Below are 25265 nucleotides of genomic sequence, written 5' to 3' on the forward strand. Positions count from 1 at the left end.
CTCTTACAGTCAATTAATATGATGACATGGTCCATGGACAAATACACAGTATCAGTCTAGTTAAAGCAGTGCAAACATGACCACTGGGACATAGCTGGAACACTCTTAATTTGCTACCATTAGTTTAATTCATTTCTGCTGAGAAGCAGGAAAAAGCAATGATATTCTAATGTACCTGTGCACTGGTTTGTAACAGCACCAACATTTGTAAGCATGGTTGCTCTAGTCACACAAAAGCTGTTCAAAATAGAAATCAGTGCATGATCCTTCAACTAAGGATCACAGAGATTAAACTTCCCATGCAATTATGGAAATACTAAAATAATACCCACTGGCTTCTTAGAGAAAATACATATACCTAAGAATCTAGTCATTCATTCTGGAATTAAAACTTATAAGCGTAATTTGAGAGCCAGGAGGTCAAGGAATGACTATATGTTCAGAATAGCTCATTAGTAGTTTCACTATCCATCCATTAGCTTTGCTGCCAGGAAATATCCTTGAAGTCAAAACTAGATAAGCAGCTTTGAAAGAACACAGTTAAAACTATCCCCCCCTTTAGTGGGAAAAAAATAGGGACCCTAGTACTGAGGACATATTGTGTCCCAGAAACAACAAACATTTCATTGAATTACCAACGATGCTGAATAGAAAGATATTTGTGTAAATCAAATCTTACTTTTTGCTTGTATCCTTTACCAGGGATACAAAACCAGTATTATACAATATTCCAGTGATACCCCCGCTCTGTTGGTAGAAAATGCCCTGTTGCAGGGACATAAAAGTTGTTTTTGGCAACATGACAAGACCTGCATTGCTTCTGAATGAAAAACATTTGCTTTCTGAACATAAAAAACCAGATTATAATATTAATGGGTCAGGAATAACAAAAGTAGTAAACACAATAGAAACAAAACAAAAAAAAATCTGAAGCCATCCCTGAATTCTAATAAACTACATGAGATTAATGGCTCCAGTAGCACCTCTAAGAGGAAAGCACTATTAAGACTGTAAGATTTTAAGACTGAAATAGCTAAATACATCTTGTTAAAAATTTCCAGATTTATGACAAAAATAAACACATCCTTTGAAGGCCACCCAACAAATTAATTTTGTGATGATACAACATTTTCAGCTTACTTGTACAATTGTCATCACTCCTGTAACAATGAATGTCTTTCTCCTCCTTGTTCTGCTCTTCCTCCTCCTCCTGTTTCTGCTGCCCAGGTTGATAATCAAAAGATTTTCTAATCACAGGCTTCAAGTCATCATCCTCCCCATCCATTTCACAGGTGGGTTCCAGCTGAGGCATGGCACGCTCTTCATCTGAGTTATCAAATGGCTCATTCAACACTTCTGTTGTTTCAGAAATTGTCTCTGTTGTAACACTGCTATTAATCCTTCTGCGTTTACGGCCCCTTTTCTTTTTCAGTATGAAAGGTCTCTGAAAAAGTAATTCCACAAATATAACTCTTCCTACATTGCTGTTTATTAGCTGACTCTGGATATAAATAAATACATTTTTGTGAATTGAGTTTACAATAATCTATTTACTCATTCAAAAAAACAACTTACATTGCACCAAATTCAAATGTAGATAGAATCTAAAAGTAAAATGTCTGAACAGTTAAAATAAATGTATCTATACATGCACACAAACCTTTCTGTACATGAAAATTAAGATGAGAATTTTCTTCATATTGTAGTGACTTTTACCTTCTTCTGTCAAATAATATTCATCGCAATATTACATAAAATTGTACTTACATGTTATGTTTTTCCTCTGTAGATTTATAATCCCCCCAAAACCTTCACAAGTATCAAAGTTTATTCTTTTACATTTCTGGTTTCTGCTATTTTAGAAATAAGTATGTATACAGAAAAACAGGTAACAGCAAAGGAAGTGCACCTCAAGCTTCACATGGGTCTCACCAATACACTAAAAGAATCCTACAGTTGGCTGCTATAAAGAAAAAAACTGTTCCATAGTTTATATTTCTATTATTATGCATTCTCACAGATATACAGTTACTTTTAAGTTTGGTCATCTATAATATAAACAAAGGGACACTCCAGTTCCCTAACTCTCACCAGAGACACCTAAATACATATGCTAAGGTGAGTGTTTTCAAATTTTGGGATGCTTAGTTTACTAATAAGGCATTGAAATAGTTGATTTTTCAATCAAATTAAGAATTAGGTAAACACTGCAGTAATCAGGATTTAACATTTAAAATCTGTTGGAAATTAGAAGAATATGGGTAAAAAAAACCTTTTGTTTTAACAGCATTTGCTTTGAAAAAGGGTAATCCCCTTTAAGGATTTCCTATAATAAAAACAACAGAAAGACAAACACCACAAGCTGGACTCCATCTTAAAAAGAAAAAAGGAAGAACCATTAAAATATTGAACCAATACCAATGCCAAACAGCAGAGGGCAATCACTAGTTTAAAAATTAACAGGAAATTCTGATTGTTCTGTGGAAAATCCAAAAGATGAAAAAATGGATGGAGGAGAAAAAACAGAAGACAGGAGTTGTTCAGTGTCCAAACAATATAGAAAGGATTAAAACAGTCTAATAAATGTTTGTAAAAAAAACAGGTTGTTATTTTGATTATAACAATTTGATTGAAATCAGAGATGAATGACTTTAAACCAAAGCATTGAAGTAACACACCTTTCTTTTTAGGGCCAGTGACTGTGGCTTTGTCAGCCGGGGAGGTGAACTTTGTTGATTCTCATCCCCGCCATCCTCCTCGCTGCTTTCCTTAGATTGCTCTGTGGATTGCCCTCGCTCCCCCACCACTGCCACACTTTCTGGAGATCGCAAATATTTATTTTTAGATTGTACTTTTGCAGGTGATTGCCTACTATTAGTTCTTGTGGAGAATATTTCTTGCTCTTCCTTTTCCCAGCAGCTAGCTTGTTCCATCAGACGCTCAGCCTGAAGGGTTGAGGTTAAAATAACGGGTCACTGAAACAGCATTTACTTAGCCATATCCTTTACGTTCAGCTAAAGAGTTACAATAAGTCAACCCTGATTAGTACTGCTGGCTAACCTAGCAACAACATTTCAGCTGAATCATCTAGTAGCTCCTTTACAACAGTTAGGATAACAAACCAAAGAAGATTGCATTTCATGGGATATTTAGCACTATTAATGATGCAGCGAATTGATTTAAGTCCTTTAGCACTACATTACATGCCCACTGACATGGATCACTTTGAGCAAGTTCATAACACAAAGAATCGATTGACACTGCAGCCCCTGAGCTCTGCACCAAATTTGATCTGATTACATGCTCTTCGACTACCTCAAGAGTGATACAGTTCCATGACAAGTGATTCATGTTTTAAGTTTTCATATTCATCCCCCCAAAGTTACCATGTCTTGCCGCACAGCTTCCAAAAATTGTGCATTACAGTAATATCAGTATCCTCTATCATTAAGCAGCAGTCAAAGTAAAAACTGCTCTATTTAAGACAGCCTAATGTTGAATATTCAGAGTGATGAAATCCAAAGCAAGGGGAACTCAGAGTAAGAAGTTTCTGCTATTACCTCCTTTTCTGCTTCTCTCTCTTCTTCAGAAACTGCAGCATTAGAAACTAACAAAGGAGTCCATCTCAAGCTTTCAGGATCTACTTCATTGATACGTGGATTCGCTTTCAGTTTCTCCATATGACTTGAAATCAGCTTTTCCCTTCTAATAATTACAAATCTACAATCCAATAAACAGTAATTTATTTTAGAAAACGATCTTCTAAAACAACCTTCCTACAGTTTAAATCCTTTTGCACAATAACCTGTGAAAATAGATGAGTAAATAAATGGATACATCAAACTGAAAATATCAGCTGACACTACTGACTGTTTACTAAGAGGAAGTGAGAAAAAAAACAATTTATGAAGTGAAAGCTCAATACTAAACATCACTAGGGCAACAGAGACAGAAGTAAAGGTTTTATAGTTGATTACTCTAAATCCATGCAAGAGGTTTAGTGTTAGCACTTCAGTCACTGCCAGAACAATTTCCATGTTTAATATAACATAGAAGCATAAATAGAAAACACTGTGGATCATCAAGTAGAGTGAGAAAGTCATTAATATTACAACTGAAGACTGTTCGGCAACTATCTGGACAAGAGAGCAAGTTAGAAACACAGGTTTTCTAATGAAGCATAAAAGTGTACCTTAGCCCTATGCTGATGCAGTAGAAAACAATTTTCTAATTACTATGAAATGAAGTAGCATATCAAAAGTAGGTAAAGACTAACATAATAACACAGTGTGTTAATATACTAGCACATAACCCAAAGTCTCTTGTTACAAATCACAGAATACCAAGTTGGAAGGGACCTCAAGAATCATCTGGTCTGACCTTTCTTGGCAAAAACACAGTCTAGACAAGACAGCCCAGCACCCCATCCAGCTGTATCTTAAAAGTGTCCAATGTTGGGGAATGCACGAGTTCCCTGGGGAGATTATTCCAATGGCTGATTGTTCTCATTCTGAAAAACTTCCCTTGTGTCCAATCAGAATCTCCCCAAGAGTAACTTGCACCCATTACACCTTGTCTTTTCCATGTGACTCCTTGTAAAAATGGAGTCTTCATCTTCTTTGTAGCCACCCTTTAAATAGTGGATCATGGTGGTAAGGTCTCCCCTAAGCACTCTCTTCTCAAGACTAAACAAACCCAAATCTCCTAGCCTTTCCTCACATGGCAGGCTTCCCAGTCCTTTGATCAACTTTGTGGACCTCCTCTGGGCCCTCTCCAGCCTGGCCACATCTTTTTTGTATAGTGGGAACCAAAACTGAACACAGTATTCCAGGTGTGACCTGACAAGCACTGAGTGGGATAATGACTTCTTTATCTCTGCTGGTGATACCCTTACTGTTGCAACCAGGCATCCTGTTGGCTTTCTTTGCCACAGCAGCACACTGTTCACTCATATTGAGCCTGTTGCCCACCAGGACTCCCAGGTCCCTTTCCACAGACCTGCTCCCCAAAGAACTATACAATTCTAAACAATGAAAAATATGTTGGGGTTTTTTTAGCAAGGATTTCAAATGCTGTAAAAATCAGGTAGGTTAAGTGACAACATTGCTTTTAACTGAGAGGATGCTTAAAAAACCCCCAACAAACAGATCCAGCTGAACCCTTTTCACAGAACTGTGACAAACTTCTACTTCACTACGTGTAAAAAAAATTAACAAAGTTCAGGAAATCACAAGAAGCCATACCCAACTCTCAGAGTAAGTGTCTGGCAGGGATTTCAAAGATGTGATTTCTTTTCCTGGCTCAGCCACTGACCTTCTGGATACCTCTAGCCAGGTCAGTTCACGCCCCTGTCTAAGCTTTACTACCTGTGAAGAAAGACTAACTGACCTTGTTCATAAAGTATTTTGAATTCTACAGAGAAAATGTTATTTTCTAATTGGCTGTCAGTATTCAGGGCCTGTAATAATTTGTGACAGGGCAAAGGCTGCATATAAGTAATGAACACCTATTTGATTCTGCCTTAAAATGCATTTGTCCCATCAGGCTGTCCATAAATAAGCAAAGTTATGGTTTTAAAGCAATGATATCACTCCTCTTACTCCTAACACCATCATGTAAGCCACTCTCCTTTTTGCAGACTTGCATTCTTACTAGTTCAAAATTTATTAGTTTTGAATACTAGTGCTGGTGCACATAAAAGTTACTGATGCTGAGCTATTCCTGATCTTCATTTTATTTTTTGGCAACCCACTGTTTCTAAGGCAGTTTTGCTTAATTATAAAGTTTCTATGATTAGAAGATCCAGAAAGAGTTATGCAGCTCTTCAGAAACACAAATACTATTGAAAGTCATTTAAGGCATTCTACAAAAAAAAAAAAAAGAGAGCCCAAACAACAAAAACCACTCAAAGTCTAAAATATCAATCAAAATGATTAAGAAAGAAGATATTCACAAAACAGGAACTCACCTTCCCAGTACACTAACATTGATCATAACATTAAATAGAAACTTGTATTCCCAGTAGTACCTTAGGAAGGAGGACTTCATGTAGAGGTGATCTGATCCCATGGCTTGTGTGAATGCAGTAATGACTGAAAAAAGGGGGTGTGGAGAGACAGACTGCCACCCATCCACAAACCCAAGTTTTTCCCTCACCAGTATTCAAAGCAAAATACTTGCAAAGCAAGAGTCGGGAATTGTACTTACAGAAGATGATAGTGAATCAAACAAAATTCTTCAATGAAAATGTTTCAAGCTGGCCACACCCTTCTATTAACCATTAACATGAAAGAGGATCCAAAACACCACCATTTGTTTAGGGAGAAAAACTCTTTACGTAAGACCCCATTAACAAGACCTGGCTGTAATGACTTCTTCAGTAAGATGATTATCACTCATTTTCAGGTCAAAATTTCACACAGATATTTTTCACATCAACTATTTTTTAAGTAGAGAATGTGACTGTTTTGTCTCGGTATTTTAAAAATTTTTTTACAAGATTCACTGACCTATCTTCTCTTTTATCTATCATGCTATGTTGCTGCAGGGTTGTGGCAATATCATGTGGACACATTCCAGTAGCTCGACTCATTCCTTTGATGCTGATTTGTTTTTCATGGTGGCAGTTAAGGTATTCTAATATGACACTTTTCCAGTAAGCCAAGTATGAGAGACGACCCAGATCAGACAATGGTTTTTCAGGGGATCCTGCTTGACCCTCTCTTCTAGAAAGTAAATAGCCTAGAATGAAAAAAAACAGAATACCTTATTGAGATAACAAAAATAAAGAATTTTAACTGCCCCTTAAGAAAGTTGGTATTAACAGAAAGATCAGCATGACTGATTACATTATTGTAACTCTTGCAATTAAAGAAATCCTATCAACAAAAGAGATTGGTTTTCATAATTATAGTGACATAGGAAAAGATTAAATCTTTGTAAAAGACTCAGATCTTACGAGAATCAAATGTTAACCTAAAACCCCCTTCTAATCATAAGGCAAGGAGGAGAGAAAAAGCCAACACATTTCAGAACAGCTGTCATCATACATGATCTCATCTAGAACTACAATTGCCTGGCCTCTTAAGAAATTTTTACACCTGAGTTACATCACTGAAGCCAAGAATTTTCATAAGAATCTCAAGAGGAAGTGACATGGGTAATATCAGCTAAGTCAGTTTTCTTCAAGAAGCCTGGGGTGACATAAGTTTTTGATTAAACTGTTGTATTTCAGAGCTGACATATAATTTACAAGTTGAACTGCTAGAATTACTTATGAGAAATAATTCAAAAATAATCTCCCTTAATTCACGTTTAAGAACATTCACATAATTCCAGTTTGCAGTCTTCAAGACAGTAACCGATCAGCTATTATGCAATACACCACCTTCGATTTATATTCCATGTACGTTGTAAGTCCTTTTTAATTCCCTTCAGCTTTAAGAAGCTTCTATAATGTAAAGGAGAACACACCTGCTTGGAGAAAACAGTAGTGTGGTATTTGTCACTATTAAAATTAATTCTGTATAAAGCAAAAACCAAACAATAAAATGTATCCTTTCACAGTAATTCATCCCTGCATAATACATATTCTGCACTGTGCCTTTACAAACGCTACCAAAACACAGACCTTAAACACCAGGCTTACAAAATGCTTCTTCCACACCATAAGCATGGACATCACACTTATGGAATTACCTTACTCCAAGTCATTTGGAATCCACCAACACACAGTTCTTTTGTCTTCCAATATTCTTAAATACTTTTTTTTTCTTTCAAGTTGGAATCCTTCCTCTTATTTTTCACAGATTGCTTTAAAACACAACTAGTACAGCCATGTCACATTTGCTAAAAAAATCCTGACTTCTTCACAAAGTTTCTCCTAATCAAGTTAGCTATAAATTAAGAACATATTAACATCCAGCTTTGAGTGAAGCAGTGGCTGTTCCCTTATTTTGATGTATGCTCTACCATATACAAACTTACACACACATATCTTTTTTTATATGTATATAAAAATATGAAATGCACATATACATACACACATGCATATTTATTTAGCCTAAAATAATGGTCTTCCTTTTTGGGGGGCAAGACAAAAGGTCCACAACAGAATCTGGAAAACACATATGCACTGGTCATCATACTCTAACCTCCAGTTTGCTTAAAAATGTTTACACAGAAAAGCAGACATCCTACTACATTCTAAGTGATCAGTAACAACAAGTAAATAAGTGAAATAAGTAGCATACCCATCGTATCTACTAGCATGATTTACGATAAAATGCCAGAGCTTCAGGAGGAATACCATCCCACATCTGCCTACTTCTACATAGCACACAGACACCTACATAAAGCCCGCTTACATCTGCATGGTACCACTGGAAACACAGCAAGAAAATTTATTCTGTTTTACAGAAGACACACTACCTTAAAACTTAAGAAAAGGAAGGTATTTTGACATTTCAAGTTGCAGCATATTAAATTTTTTAATAACTAGATGATACACCTTAGTATTATATGTAGCTGTTGTTGACAGAAAAAGCCAAACTTCACATTCAAAACCACATTGCATCCTGAATAGTTTGAAGATAAAGAAGTGGTTTAGTTCCAACTGCACAACAGGAGTCCTATAGTGTATAGCTTATTCTGCATAATTTTAGACAAAGATTCACTTGTACCAAGAAAGAATTTTGGATCAGCTTGTTTACAACATATAAAGACAAGTTGTATGCTAAGACATCATTGCCAATAGAAACACATGCCAAACTGCAGCAGTACAAATAGTGATAGAAGTCTCAACAGAGGAAAAGAGAGGGAGAATAACCTAGATCTTTAAAACAAATCCATGAGGAGAATTTACAGTTGCTTCAAGTAACTTTACAGTTTAACCTACCAACTTCACGTTCCAGAAAACCCGGGCACTAATAGTGTTTGTAGGCTGTCTGCAAGACCTGAATTTCATTCTTGTATTTCATTATACTTTAAAATTACTTTGACAAGAACCTTCTTCCTCCACTTCCATTTTCCTTATACATAACAGGGCTGTAACTATACTTTCTTGGTAAACATCTTAATGAGGCTTAATAAGAAATGACTATCAAGAGTTTGAAATCATTAGTTACGCAACCACAAGTAGCTTTAGTGTTTTACTAGTATATCCTTGCTCATCAGATCCTTCCAATGGATGGGAACTTTAAGACTAGTTCTTAGCAGGCATTTTCACATATTTTTACTCTACATTAAAGCAGTGAAACTTCACCTGCATGGTAGTAACATCTGTCAGTATTCTTCTACAATTCTACAATATAATCTATGCTTATCCAAGATATTCACATTCTATAGCATCAAAAATATAAATCAGAGGTAACAGTCTCAGTTACATGTAGTGAGCACTGAATGGAAAGTTTCTCTTAACAGATTCTGTGATTTGAATGACATCTATTAAATTAAACTTACCAAGGAGACGCCAAATAATTGATCTAAGTTGCAGGTAAATAAAAAACACTGATCTTGGTAGCTCGTGTATCTATCCTGAAGCATCTGAAATGAGTACAATATGCCCCTGTTAAAGAGATACCCTCCAGTGTCATTGTGTCTGCCTAATCTTAATAATGGATAGCCTTGAAGTGGAAACCTGAAAGAACTTTCTTAAACTATAACCCTTGATATAAGACTATCAACAATAGCAACATTCAGAGGACAAAATATAGCTCCTCCCCACCCACTCCCCAAGAGTAAACAAGTCAGACTGTATGTTACACACACCAAAAAAACCCCACACCAAAATGTAAAACCTAATCTAGAAGAACAAAGAGTTGTCTATCTTATCTTCTGGACATATGAATGATAGTATCACAAAATTAAATGGTTAAAATACCATTAATTATTTTTATTTCTTGCCTTATCTCCACCCTTCATAGTGAAGCAACATGCCACATGCGACTTACAGCCTTTGATTTCTGTCATGCAAATCTCCCCAAAACCTCTAAGGTTTTATCTTATTCAAGATTTAAAACAATTAGAAGAAATTCAATCTGAGGAAGGGAGAGTTAGTATAAGATATGTATTTTATGCCTTCAACACAAATTTAGGAGATAATCAGATATTAAAACAAACATTTAAAGAAATTAACTTGAGCAGTATCTTGTAATTTCAATCTAGGGCATTCCTAGTATGTAACACCGAAAATAGCTACAGCAGAGTCCACAACACACTTACATGAAAACAATAACTTTAATACATCTATGTCAATCTCCAGAAACCTTCAGTTACTTAACTACTGATTTCGTTATGCTCAGCTCTGTCTCTTAAAACAAATTAAACAGCGTGAGATCAGAGGTCCAGCGTGATAGTACCCTGTCCTGACAGTGGCCAACAGAAAAATCCAAGGGACAGACTAAAACAGGCAACCATCTTGTGGAACTCACATGCAAACAGAATTAGTCTGGCTCCGTTCTAACAAACGGAATGCACCAGATGTCTATCATCCCCACACATTTTAGCATTTTTGAAGAACTTGATATGATTTGGTAAGTATCACTGTCTTTTGCAAGCAGCACAGAGTCTATCTTCCTCCTCCATTCACTGCATTTACCTACGTTTTCACTAGTCTTTATTGTTATGTCCACTAATACAGCTGGTACTGACATGAGGTGAACTGACTTGTATCTCCCTAGCTCTCTCCTGAATATCTTCTAAAAATCAGGATCATATCAGCCCCATTTCAGTTCTATGGCACGAAAGCAGTTTTATGCATACTTCAAGTTACAAACTGCCATAAGCAGCTATTTCATTACTAAGTCTCTCTTATCTCCAAATCCCCAAGACATATCCTTCTTATCCTGCCATACACATTTTCAAACTTCACTACCTTAGCTTTCTAATATTAAGCATAAATCGCTCCAAAGTTTTAAATAAGGTGGATACAATTTAGCTTCAGACAGCTGAATTGAATTTCATTATCTACTGAAAAAATACACACTTGTCCCTTTGCTTTTTAACATGGTAGCAAAGGTAGGCTAGCCCTCAAGTGTGTAAGATGACAGAGATGCAGATTACGTAGAGGCCAGTGGCACAGGAAGAAGCAGCAAAGACACTAGACAATTGAACTGGTACACTGAGAAAAACCAAGTGAACACACTACAATTGACAGAAGACAAAAGAAGTTTTAAGATATTCTTTAAGGACTCTCCTGCAATCTGTGTACTCGCTATACATGCTTGATATTCTATAGCAATGAACATATCAATTTATCTTTTCACTTCTGATGAATGGTCAAAAAAAAAAAAAGAGATCTAGCTAAAAAAGTTCTGTTTCTTTGGGTGTGTTTAAGATTGGCCACAATCATTATAGAGCCATTAGGTTTTCAAGTAAGGCAAAGTAATTTAACTTGATTCAAGTAAACCATAAAACCAAAAACTCGTCTCGTCCTCCCTTCCCTCCAGCCCATTTGCAACCTGGATATAGGTGTTTGAATTACATTTCTTCACATGCACACAAGAGAGCATGGCCACACCGTGGCTCAGTTACACACAGAAGCATATTGCACAGGATTGAATGAACACTTCACCAAGATAACCTAGCTAATATCAAGGTTTTGATCAAGTATTTTTAATGTAATCATATTTACTATTTCTATTTTTAAAAAACCATTATATCCTGGGACAATCCTAGAAATGCTGTATTTTATATTCAATACAAAGAGTAAACAATAGTTGGTTGGTTAGCATCCACACTGGAAAATAAAGAATTGTAACAGAGTAGGTTTTAAGAAGAAGAAATAGAAGGCTGTATTTGGTTTGTAAAGTAAGTATATTAGTCCTCTTTATGAAAGTATCACAACATCTCTTGCAATCTCCAATGGACAATACAATTGTACATTTTATTAAAAATTCAACACAGTCAGAATACAATCCACTGGGAGCATCTGAGGCAGTTTCAACGCAATCTACTCCAGAAGATACTACCAGCTGAATCTCTACTATCATTTCCTGTGTTCTACTATCCATGTGCTCCTTTAATGGAACATCTCACAGATCAGCCTCACCACACACAATAGACACTGTGCCATATACAATGGACACTATGCTGATCTAACACAATTCCTCTACTCCTTTAACTTCACTGCTTACAGGTAGTCAGGTTCTTTGAGAACAGTAACACAAAGAGAGGCAATTCACACTTATCAGGATCCATGTATGATGTTTAACTATTATTCTGAAAATATCTTTCATCTCATTGCATCGCATTGTCTTCAGCAGAAATAGACAATCAGCAAAAATGTGCCTGAATGGGAAATAGCGTACTGAATCTCATTTTGTACCTGGACAAGTACTTACAAATTGCAGCTTTTGTCTCCTATGCTACTACCAAAAATCCACATATTTGTTTTGCACTTATGCAGGTTAAAAATTAAAACAGAGTCTTCAAAGTGGATCCCGAGGGTAGGGATTTGTGAGTCCCACATTTTGGCTAGGATGGATTTTTTGTTTGCTACAAAAAGCTGGAAGTAATAGTTTACACTGAAAAATTTAAAAGAAATGTATCTGAGAGTCTGTGATCTTGGAAACAGTTTTATGTATCAATCACATAATGCATGGGAGACAAAACACAGTTCTGATCTTATTTAAGAAGTCACGTTCAATACCACCTTCTAAGAAATCAATAACATTAATCTCTCTGAATAAGAAAGTTACAAATACTAGTGAAGAAAGTCTGTTATGTTATTGTAACTGAGACAGCACTCAGTTTACAAAAAAAACCAAAATGACGAACATCTTAAAATTAGGATGTGTACTACCAGAGTATTGCAGAGTCCCCGTCTTGAATCATCCTAGCTACTCCAGAGAACACAACTCTTCATTCAAATTTTGTAATTCAAATTTAATCTTCACTTTTTAAAAAATTATCTGCAGATTAGATTGGCTTTTAACTTAAAGCAAAGCTGCAGCCAAATACAATCTTTCTTTCAAAACCAGAATCACACTGTTGGTAGCTTAATGCAAGAAAAGAAGCAGAGCTTTGCTTCACTGCAAACACTCATTACAGAGAAATGTTTACATCCTATTGCATCCCTCCACATTCACAGAATTAATAAATGTAACACACAGAGCTCTTGAATAGGAGCAACTCTTACAGAGCACAAGAACAGTACAGAAAATGCAACACAGCAGAGGTGCCTAGATTAGAAAAACTCCAAAGAGTCTTTTAGCAGTAACCCTGCCACTATAATCTACTGGACTTTGAACAAGAGTGGACTTGGCAAATAAGAAATCTTTATGCTATTAGCAGGGTTTCATCAAGACAGCTTCCTCTCGAGCTTTTTAGGCTATCACCTTCCATGCTTCCTAGTAAAACTGCTTGATCATCATCATGGTACCTTGCTTCAAAGAGGAAAATTTCTATTGTGACTTTTAAACTTCATCTACATGGAAGAAAAAAGCTCTCCACCTTTTAAAGTACAAAGGATCAAAATTCAAGAGAACTATCACTGCAAAAGCATTAATTTATTGCTTATGTATTAACATACCCCCAAAACAGATGACACTATATTATCACATCTCCCAATCATTTTTAAACCCAGAAATTCAGATGGTATACTTGTAGTAGATAATGACTGAGAATCAGGGTGTGGAATAAGCCATATGAACCGAATTCAAATCTATTAACATTGGCTTCCAACATTAAGTCTCTCTTTGCCACTGTAATTCACCTCACAGTAAAACACAAAAGCAAACTTAAACGGTTCAAACTTGCTTAAGCCTTGCCTACATAGAAAGCCCATTTTATAAACAGGTTTCAACTCACAAATATGACATAGCTTAGAACAACTGTCAGGTTGTCAGCTCTCACAGAGTCATGAAACAGCTCCTGAGCTGCTACAGCATGTCATAATAAGGTAAACTGTCACCAGCTTCAGTTTGTCTATGAGACATGTCATCTGTATGTACTGGTATTCAGCAGCTGAGTTGTAAATGGCTTTACTGCCTGTGAATCAAGGACAAGACAGACAACAAAGATAGAAGCACTGCTGCCATTCTAAGGGACATGCTTGCTCTCCAGCCATGCACTAAGGTCACCACAAGCAAATTAATTTGAACAGCTACACAGAATTGCTGTCAATGCACAACTAAACTTCATTTTATCTTTCTGGACCTGTTCAGCTATACTCACAATAGTAATACATCACTGATCCTATAAACAGGCTTGAAGAAAGTTGCCAGTGTTGAGTACCACATCATCAAGTCCAGTTCAAAATGCACCTAGGCAACACAGTGCTTAAAATGACAGCCTGCTGACAGCAATTTACTTCCAAACTTCCTAAAGTTTACTTCCAAAGTAAGTTCTCCCACCATGAGCTTATCTGATGCTAACAGCAGAAGTTTCAGAAGACAGTGTATGTAGAAATACCTGTAGACAGAATTTATACAGATCCAGAAGCACCTTAGCATTTATGTGACTTATACTAAGTCAAATCCATCATCTTTGTAATACCATGATGATACAAATTCATTTATTTCACTCATTGCTGTAGTTGTCCACTCTTGTCTTTTTTGAAGATGTATGTAACATTTGCCACCCTTCAGTTACTGAGGATGTCCCCCAGCTGCCATGACTTCTCAAAGATGATATGGAGAGGTCTTGCAATCAGCCAGTTCCCTTGGATGAATTTCACCTGGTCCTATGAGTCTGCATATGTTCATTTTACTTAAGTACTCTGTAACTTGATCTTCCTTTACCATCTCTAGCATCTCTCTTCTCCTTAAATTCTGCCACACTAGAGAACAGGCCCTGTCAGTGAAAATCAAGGCAAAGAAAGTACGGAGTACCTCAGATCCCTTCTGAGATTCCCACCACACCCTCATGTTGTCACACGATGCCTACTCCATTCCACAGCAGGGCCATATTCTGCTTACTCTTCCTTTGGCTGTCCACGTACTTGTAAGCTCTCCTGTTGCTCTCCACATCCCTCAGTTTCAACTCCAACCAAACTCTGGCTTAATTCCATTCCTGCACATGTAAGCAATACCAGTACCTTTTGTAGACTTTGTTTCTGCTCAGGTCAGGAGTTCTCCCTGCAGTCTAACAGGCTTACTGTCATGTCTGCTATTTTCATGACACTAGAATAAGTCATTTTTGCAGTTTGAGGAAACTGTCTCTGGAGATCAACAAGTCTCATGCTCCTTTGCCCTTCACAGCAGCCTCTCACAGGACACCACTCACCAGTTCTCTAAACAAGGTAAAATTCTGGGCCTTAGTCTGCTAGTTGCCTTCCTTACTTACCTCATGATCTGAAACCCTACTATCTCATGGCCGCAACAGCCTGGGCTGCCACTATTGCTTGCCTGATCAATTCCTCTTTATTTGCAAGTAGGAGATCCAGCAAAACATTTGCCCTAGCCGGTCCTTCCAAAACCTGTGTCAAAATATTGTCCCAAACACCGTGCAGAAAACTGCAGGATTGCTTGTATCCTGCTGTGCTGCCCTTCCATCAGAGCGTTTCAAGTAGTCCTTGAGAACAAGGGCCTTCCACTAGCAGATGTCATCCAGTTGCTTAAAAGGTTCATCCTCTTCCCTTTTTGATCAGGCTGTCTGTAACAAATGCCTACCACAGTATTTATGAGTGCTGCCCTAGCCTCTGATTCTGAGGCGTACAGACTTGAGGGTGAGTGGGCGCCTGCATGGTGTTTGGCTGATGGCCAGGTTTAAACCATGACACAGGCCTATCACCCATCCTGTAGTGGAGCTCCATGCTTCCAAGTCATTCTTTTGTGTAGAGTACAATCTCCTCTCCTTGGCTTCTCTGCCTGTTCTTCCTGAAGAGACTGTTATCCATCTATTGCAGCAGTCCAGTCTTCTGACTGAGGTTAAAGCTCTATGACAGAGCACAGTCTTCCATTTCCTCATTTTTGTCTCCAGGACTTAAACTGGAATAATGAGATCTCAAACGCAGTGTGAGAGGGCGCCCTTCCCCTGCCCACCCCAATCACGTTGTCTCTTGCAAACCCCGCTCTCCAAGAAGCCCAAGACCTGGATGGCTACTTATTCCCCTAGAAGTTCTGTCCAAGTCAGTTTCTGATGTGCCAGTGTGCTCATTCCAACTGGTGTCTGTGACACCTCACCATCATGGTTGTGTGGGCTCTCTGGACCCTCAGGACACCCCATTCTGGGCCAGCTGTTCCACTCAACTGCCAGGTTTGCATATCTCAGTCATGCACATGTTTGTTAAGTAAGAAGCTGAACACAAGCCTACCTCACTTCAAGACTTGACAAGCAACTTCACCTGCAGTCTTTCAGTTCCCAAACATAGTTCAATCACCTTCTGAATTAAGGATCCATCAACATGCTCCCTCCTCCTATGCTGTGCTCCAAAACGCTCATGCTGAATTAGGAACCAAATTAGTTGTACACAAACTTATTTCTCCTTAACTGCTATCACACAGCTCTAAAATGCACAGCTCTAAAATGTAGTATCTTGTTCCATTTCCTACCATTTAGTCTGAATATTGCTCAGTACAAGAAACTAATACAAATGTTCGATCATATTTTATAGTGTACTGAGTTTACAGCAAAGGTCACTGCATTTGTATGTTTTTCTACTGTTCTGAAAAAGTGAAAAAAATACTTTAAACAAGTATGAGTCTTCATGAAGTGTTAAGATAGACAGTTATAAGAAACTTCACGAAGAGGCAAATATATTCTCCTCATATTTAGGATTCATCTTGGAGAGCACTTCTATGATCTTGTATCCAGACAAAGGCTGGGGAAGGTTCAACACTTGTGGTTTTTATGTTAACATTGTAGATGCATTTCTGCCCATTTTAAACATTATTTTCCTATCAGGAAGTATATCTAGCATTAATATGCCCTCTAAACTTGCAGCTGTTTAAATAACAGATGACAAATTCACAGGTATTTCAACTAATCACTTGGTCCAGAGCAATTACATAACAAACAGGAAGATTTGGACCTTGAATGCATGGTGCACCTCTGCACCAGCTGTAGAGATTAACTGCATTGCAAATTAGAGCAACAACACATGCAATTAAGCATTTGGATGATATTGGTTATTCACCCCATCATGTCACGCACTTAAGAAGTCAGCAATGAAGTCCCCTGATCTAGTCTATCTGCCAGTGAAGTCAGATCAAAAATATCACCACTGACCAGATCTGCTGGAGGGTAGCAAAGGGATAGGAACAATGTACTGATGTAATGAAAATGGGAGTCAAATAGGAGTAGGTTGCTTGGATCATAAGAACAGATTTTAGTCTACCGATCTTCCCCCAGTTTTAGACTGAATGTAGCCTTTACAGCAGAAGTCCATTTAGAAATATATACACTACATCAGCAAAATAAGAAATTAATGCTATGCTAGCATTCTGGATTTCAGCATGATCTATAAGGATGCCATCTTTTCCTCATGCATTGTATAACTTACACCTGTCAACCTCAGGTTCATATTTATGCATGCACATCACAATCACACATATAAATGTTTACATATGCTTCCACACATAGCAACGGTATCCCAACACCACTGAAGCAACTCTCATACAGAAGACAGCATCAAGTTACTTATGAAAGCTTTCCAGATACACACTTTAAAGATGCCAACACACTGCTGAAAACCCTGAGCAGACAGGGGAGCCGCAATAAAGTCAAACTACTGCCAGAAGTTGGAAGCAGCTTGATATCTACTTCTGAGAGTCCCCTAGTCATAAAATGGAGCCTTTCTGAAAGCTGTAAGCAATAGTTTGTGGCCAAAAGATTGCCCTTATGTAATCAGCACTGTTCAATTCCTATTTATATTTTGTTAATATTTGCATCAGAAGAAAACATATTAATGAGAATCTATCCAGAACAAAAGAAACAAGCAGTGAACTATTTGCCCTTTCATGTTCTTAGTTCTTCTCAGTCTCTTTAAAGGCCAGCCCCCCCCAAATGAATTACCAGACTTGGACAGATGGAATTGAGCACTTTTCCATTAAACTTTGTTTTGTTTGAAACATAACCAAGTAAAATAAGTCCCTTAATATGGAAAGGAAGAACTCGTAAGTTTCCATGCAATGTTCTGTATCAAACCAGAGATCTGAAAGGACAGAAAATGCTAGTAACTGTTTTTACAATACACCAGTATCTAAAGTGACGATGTCCCTCAAACCAGCATTTCAAGTTATCCTTAGAGACTTCCTTTTGTCTTATAAAACATCAAATACTTTGTTTTGAAATTATATGAACAAGTTGTGAAGACACAGGTTCAAAAGGGTAGTCGTAAAAATCAAAACAGCCGAGTATTCAGACAGGGCAGCTCAATGCAGTTAGGTCAGCTCAGCATTCGAAGTTCAGAGGCATGACCGTGAGTGGAAGACAGAAATAGGTAAGGTGAAAGTGTGAGCTTATTAAGACTTAAGATTCCTAAAACTAATTCATGTTACCATTTTTTCCATAACTATTCTGTGTGCCTCTGAACTGTTCTTATCTATGTCAACGGGAGGAAGGTCAAAGATAGAGGACCTTAAATAGGTGTTAGTACCCTCTTTGAAAGCACTTTTGAGGCAGCTTCAAAGGACCCCAATGCCAAGATCCACACAAACACTATAAAAAAAAAAAAGAAAGACTAGCTGTAACTTGAGATGCTTAGATCAGTGAACAACCTGCTACATTCTCTTTTCTTCTTTGTCTGGTTAAAGAAAAGCTTTCTTTGTGATGAACAGAGTAAGCCAAAGATTCTCTCATTATTGTTACAAGAAATAATGCCAGCTCTCATTCCTCTCCACATCCTCAAGTAAACTCAACACAGGGGGCCCAAACCCTTTAGTTCCTTTATAGAAAGCTTCAGAGAAGAGGTTAGAACTAAACAAATGCCCTTCATGAAGGGAAGGAAAGGTAAAGATGACTGCATTACAGTCAGACCAACAAAAGGCACCCTTTGAGTGAATTAATTGGCTAACACTTATTTTACCTGTGCCAGTTGACAGTAAACCCCTTGAACGGAGGTTCTGTGTACAAAGTACTTATAAGCAGAGTGAAAGCATAAGCAAGACAAAAGGAACTGAAGTACCCTTAAAAGCAAGACTTGCATGCACAGAGGGCATTGGTCCTGACTACCAATTGGATGAACAAATTTGTCAGCAGGTTAAGTAGTTTAGAGAATCATTAACAAGGCTGGACTGTTCTTGATTTTATAAGCAATGTTCCAAGTTATTATTTAAATTCACATTCTAAAATTATTAAATAAATGACACTGAATGGTAAATTGCTTATAAACTGTAACTGTTGAATGAATTTTCTTTAAGAACTGCCATTACCTTCTGGTGTTTAGTGTTGACAGCACATAAATACCGTTGTTAAACGTATATCAAACATGCTGGTTAGAAAATACTACCTATTTGCTTTCTTATCAGCTCTACATACTCCTACAAGACTCAGTTGACAGGATAGGAAGATGGACCTAGGAGGCTATGCCTAATATAACAAGTAAACTGACTATGCCCGGAACCTTTAAATGGCACTGAGGCCAAGCAGCACAGACAGATGGCATACATACCATTAAGCTCTGACTTTCAGCTAGAGTGTTAACCTGGCTGTTAACATAACGCTCCCAGACTCATGGCTCAGGAAAATTGTTATCACACTTGGGAAGTGACAGATGCCCTGGACCAAAATTGTATCAGGGATGGTTTTAACCGTTTTAGAGCAGTAACCAAGTTCCAAAGCCCAAGAGCTTTTTCTATCATTGTTTTATTCATCCCTACAAAAGATAGTCTAGTAGTACTAAAGAACGTGAACAAAAGCAAAATGGGGAGTCCGTACTGAGAAGTCAAAAGGCACATGTAGGAAGTCACTGCAGATATTGTATTTGCTCAGGTAAGCGGTCATGACACACATACTCTGTAAGACACAAAAGAAGATGCAAACTGCATTTGTCTTACGTGAACAGCAAAATGTCATTGCTGTTAATTTGCTCTACTAAAGCATACTGTAGAACAAGGAACTAACCAAGAAAGATTTAGAAGAAAGAACCAACAGATGAAGGAGGTTATTAGGGAATCTCATGGTGATACCCGGTTAGCCAGCAGATACAGGAACTGCATAATAAAAAGAGCGCATATTACCCACCAAGCGCTGAACACAAAAATCCATCTATTAAAGCACATTTCAAAAAGCTAAGCCCAAGACATGGCAATTTGCTAACTATCTACCATTGCTCAAAACAGCAGTAAACAAGCAAAAAATATAATTTCTTTACAAGCAGGTAGAGCTGCCTGATAAAAGTAGTGGCACTGGAGAAGAAAGGTACCTGGTGAAGAAAGTCACCAGGTTATCGCATTGAGGTGAGATGTCTCACTGTGCCTCAACAACATGACAGGCTACAAAATACGCGCTTTGCCACTGACTTGCTGCAACAGAACTACACTCTGCAGTCAAAAGCAGAAATTCCTGATCATTAAAGATGCACTACTTAATTAAAATCTGTTTTCAGCCACCAGTCTTCAGCAGATGGCTTCTTCTGTTCACTAATGCCCTATAAAGATAGCTTTGTCCAACAAACATTTGTTTTCATTGTTACCATGTTTGGCCTTGCTTTTTAGCTGTTTTCAATGCTATCTGAAATAAAGATGCTCTTCAGTTAAAACAGTCTTAGCTTCTGTATCTGAAGTGACATGCCCTCTTTCTTTTGCAGTTCTGATAAATGCAGTGTCTTGAAGCTATATAAAAGTGATGCCAAGAAATCCCAAGAGGCTGATTTTCTGGGAATAATCTTAAGTCAACAAAGCTTGATTCAAAATCCATCTTTATTTCCCCTTCACCTAAATCTCAGCTTGACACAATGTTTCTTATTAGTTATTTAGGAGAGACCAAACTCATGTCTTCAGGTCAGCAACATAATCAGTCACCAAGAGAAGAACATAAAATAAGAAGTAGCATTCAGGCTCCCTCACATAGACACTTTCAGCTCCCTCTTAAAGGAAAAAAAAAAAAAAAGATAAAAAAGAAAAAAGGCAGGTAATTCAACCTTTCCTTTGGACACAATACATCTGTAAACACATGTCCCAGCTGAAACCAGGACAACACGCCAGCAAAAACAACCAGAAGATTGACACAGTGTTCTATATTGGGCTACACAAGTCAAGTCAGTCAGTAGTAAAAAAACCAACCAACCAAACAAAAAAACCCCCCACAAAAAACGCAACACAGAATGATTCAATACAGGCCACCACAGGTAATAAATGACACAGGCCTGTTTTATACAGATCCTTAAATCTGTGGTGTTGACTTTGTAAGTGTAGTCTGAAAATACATTATTCCAATAAAGCCTATTAGAAAAAATTCCTGTTCCTCTTCACCCTCAGCCTCTCATTCTCACCCTCCCTTGTTTGCCACACCCTCAGCAGTAAGAAGACAGTTCTTTTAGGACTGTAATGTGAGAAAGGGAATGCCAAAATGCTCTTGGTTAAAATAAATTTAATCTTAAAAAAAAAAATATGGTCCCACTTCATCACCACCTCAATTCTGTCTACAGAGCACAGCAAAGTAAAACAGTAAACAACATTTTAAAGCATGTTTATGCCTCGATTGTATTTCTGATATATTTCAGTATTTGTTACAGCAAACTAAAACATCTCAACACCAGATTTTGGAAAAGAACAGTGTAAGGGGTGTGATGCACACAGAGAGAGTGCATCATTCCAGACACCCTTGTTTTCCAAATGTTATTTCTACTTCATATCCACATCTGATTGAAGTACTTAGATGTTTAAAAAAATTCCCCCTGGTTTTCTTCAAGTAGTTTTTCTGAAGTATTACTTTCTGGGCAATGCATTATTTCCCATGACCAGATTAAGGGATTTAGACTACCAATTCTATATAAACACATACTAAAGAAGTAGATCCAACCACTTACAACCCACTGCAGCTTAGGCCTAGCTCTAAACAACACACTGCTATCAGAAGTGGTTCCCAGCAGTTCCACAAGCATACCAGAACTTACATGTCATACATGTGAAGTTACTTCCTCTGATGTCTCCTAACAATTTGCTCCATTACAGCATCTATCTTACCTCTTCTTTTCCCCCAGTCTGCTTTGTTTTCCAGAAGTTAATTTATGAATTAGTATAAAGAACACAAGTTTTCACAGTCCAAGGTCAGAGAATACAGAGCTTTAAATCAGTTACCCCTCACCTCAACCTGTTACTACAAGGAAAGTCTACACATCTACTTAAAACAACACAAGCTAAGGCTATACAGCAAAGAAACTGTGTGAACTCATCACAATGAAGAAGAAAACTGTATGTCTTTTCATTACTCTTTTGCCCTTTTAGTGCTTCTGTTAATAGTCTGTCATTGTTTCTGCATTCAAGTATTCTTAAAAGAATGAAACAACACCATTTCCATACTGTAATGGCTTCATTTGCCTCATTCCAGCTTCCTACCAAAAAATGAAAGCCCTTGAATAAAGAACATGTGTCACCTTTTCCAAGGCTGTCTTTACCAATAGAATACTTTCAGAGCCACTGTAAAAACCTCAAGCAGCATTTTTACTCTATTCCACCATTTAATTCCATCCCATTTTCTATTTTTAAAAAGTTACTGATCTTCAAAACAGGGATGACATTTTCTCAAATGCTAGTATCATCTATCAGCCCTAAATGCGAGGCCACGTGTTAGTCCATTACTAGTTTCAAGTTTTGTTCAACTTGATTTTCTTTTTTTTGATGAATGAATAAACATGATGCTTCACAAAAAGTCATTGCTTTCTGGTTCAGTACACAGAGGAATAATTTAATCTGTTGTTAAAGCAGAAAGCCTAGAAATACTATAGCAAGAACCAGAGGTAAGAGTTATGAAATCAAACTTTTGGCACAGCAACATTTCCAAACTTTCTTAGTATACCAAAACACCACAAAGCCAGTGTGGAAGATGGAACTAGAAGAGCTCACTGTCCAAACTGCAACTAGTCATGGAAAGCTCAACCCTGACTCCTGAAGACCCTGCAAAAACCCAAGACATAGTAGTGGACATTAGTGAGAAAACTAGGCCCAAAATTGTCTAAAAGAAATTCTTATTTTCCATCAAAAATAACCTTTTGTCACTATCAGAAGACAGAGGTTTGAAGTACTGGCGCCATGAAGAAGTTGGAAATAACTAGCTGATCCTAGAGAAAAAATGCTGTTTGAATTGATCTTCTTCGGAAATAAGCAGTTTTATTTCTGAACAGTATTCATGTTTTTCTTCTAGCTTAGCAGAAATCAAGCCTCTTCCCTTTCCCAGAAAAACTGATTTTACAGGCTAGACCAGCTCTTCACCAAACTTGGAGAACAAAATTGCACTAAGGACCAGAAAAAAAAAAAAAACAAAACCAAAAACTATTTATACTCTTCACACTCTTCTTAACTGTGCCTGCAGATTAACCTAGGTGTCACACAATGCAGTTTTTTCAGCTTGTTTCAAAACTGTCTCAAAACTGCTGGCAATAATAAATAAACCCACTGTCCGCATTCTCATCAGTAGTTTTATGTTATGTGTCAATACTTGTGGGACAGCTTTTGTGCCTTAAGTAATTCTCTGGATGCAATCCACAATGCTTACCACTTCTGCATGACTGAGCCCTAAGCAATGAAGATCTTCCACATTTCCATAGAGAGATGCAGATCTTTTGAAACAAGTGCAAACTGGAAAGAATTCAAGAATGCACTTTACAAAGGTAGCTGTCCTTTTTTTGCCTATTCACTGCCCGATCACCGTCCCTTACTTCTCAATGAAAGTGCATACAGGATCATTACGTGATCTGGGTCTAACAAACACCTTCAAGGACACCTGTACTTACTCCCCATCCACTTCTAGCCCAGAATATTTCACTGATTCAGCTTTGGACACAAATGCCCCTAAATGGTTGCACGTGGACAAACGATTGTAGGAATTTGCAGCAGAGAAGAAAGGACTAGAACTGAGGTCAAAGAAATAGGCTGTAGTTTCAGATCTTCAATCAAGTTCTCCAAAGCTGTAAACAGCGAAGGAACACTCCACCCCACCAAATCTTGTTCACAAGCTTTTGCTGAGCCATTTCCTACTGAGAAGCAACGTAGGCTAATGAATATTGCCACTAACCTGACTTCGAGCGAAGAAGTGGATCTCTATCTGTTACCAATTTATAAATATTGGTAATAGTCCTAACTTCCTTTATCAATTGCTCCGATGTTTAGTCATGAAAAGCATTTAGGAAGCAAGCCATAACTTTTCATTTACAGTTTAATTTCCCATTATTTGTAGAGCAAACTTTTTGTTCCTCTCATCCCTTGGAAACTTATATCTATGTAATACATGAGCTGTTGCACAAGTTCTGCTACTGCTGGTACTCTGCTGCTCCTGCAAATCAGGACCTGGAAGATTTACCCACCTGTTTGAATGGAACAAGAAAAAAAAAAAAACTCAACCAAGAAACAGATACCAGATTTGGGGAAATGAGCAAACAAGGACATTTAACAGACCCAATTTTCCTACACCAGAATACAACTCCTCAATATAAATTCTGTTTGTTTCTTTCACTGCCAGACTTGAATTGTCTTTCCCTATCATGGTCTCCTCACAAAAAACCTGAGCTATGCATCCCAGAAGGAAATCAGGGGTTAGTTCAAGCTAATGGGAAAAAAAAAAGCACCAAAGTTGAGTGCAATAAATGATAAAAAAGGTGAAAAAGTCAGCATTGACTTTACCAAACATACAAATGAAACAAAAAAATCCTACACACCCAAAACAAAAAACATATGTAGCCCACATAGAATCCCAGCACCATTAAAACAGGTTTCCTCTCTCAAGCAAAAATAATCACTTCATAATGAACAGATAAACCAAACTAAAAAAAGGAATTCTGAAGGGGAGGAAGAAACTCCTACAATCAATTGGACCAGAAACACCCTCAAGATAAATAACAAAAGGCTATCAAGGACTTTGCTCCTCAGCATTGAATCCAGTTGTTACTGTGATGTAAATGAATCATCAACATACTTAGCCAGCACAGTTCACAGAATCATCTAGGTTGGAAAAGACCTTGAAGATCACCTAGTTCAACCATTAACCTAACAATGACAGTTCCCAACTACACCATATCCCTAAACTCTATGTCAATCGGACTCTTAAACACCTCCAGGGATGGGGACTCTTGTCCTATCACTTGTTACTCAGTTAAAGAGACTCATCCCCAGCTCTCTGCAACCTCCTTTCAGGTAGTTGTAGAGGGCGATGAGGTCTCCCCTCAGCCT

At 37.6% G+C, this 25265-nt stretch overlaps 1 protein-coding gene across 10 annotated transcripts in view; it reads right to left on the bottom strand.

Moving 5' to 3' along the window:
- KAT6B (lysine acetyltransferase 6B) overlaps window positions 1–25265 on the bottom strand; it is a 120723-nt gene that overhangs the window by 4920 nt on the left and 90538 nt on the right. For all 10 annotated transcript variants that reach the window (XM_074830592.1, XM_074830589.1, XM_074830593.1 and 7 more), the window contains 4 exons: window positions 6510–6741; window positions 3561–3720; window positions 2679–2945; window positions 1141–1444 (listed from right to left, as the gene is read on the bottom strand). In XM_074830592.1, the coding sequence (XP_074686693.1) occupies window positions 1141–1444; window positions 2679–2945; window positions 3561–3720; window positions 6510–6741 (963 nt within the window). The remainder of the gene's footprint in view (window positions 1–1140; window positions 1445–2678; window positions 2946–3560; window positions 3721–6509; window positions 6742–25265) is intronic.

The sequence above is a fragment of the Strix aluco genome, chromosome 7 (genome assembly GCF_031877795.1).
Source record: "Strix aluco isolate bStrAlu1 chromosome 7, bStrAlu1.hap1, whole genome shotgun sequence".
Lineage (NCBI taxonomy): Eukaryota > Metazoa > Chordata > Aves > Strigiformes > Strigidae > Strix > Strix aluco.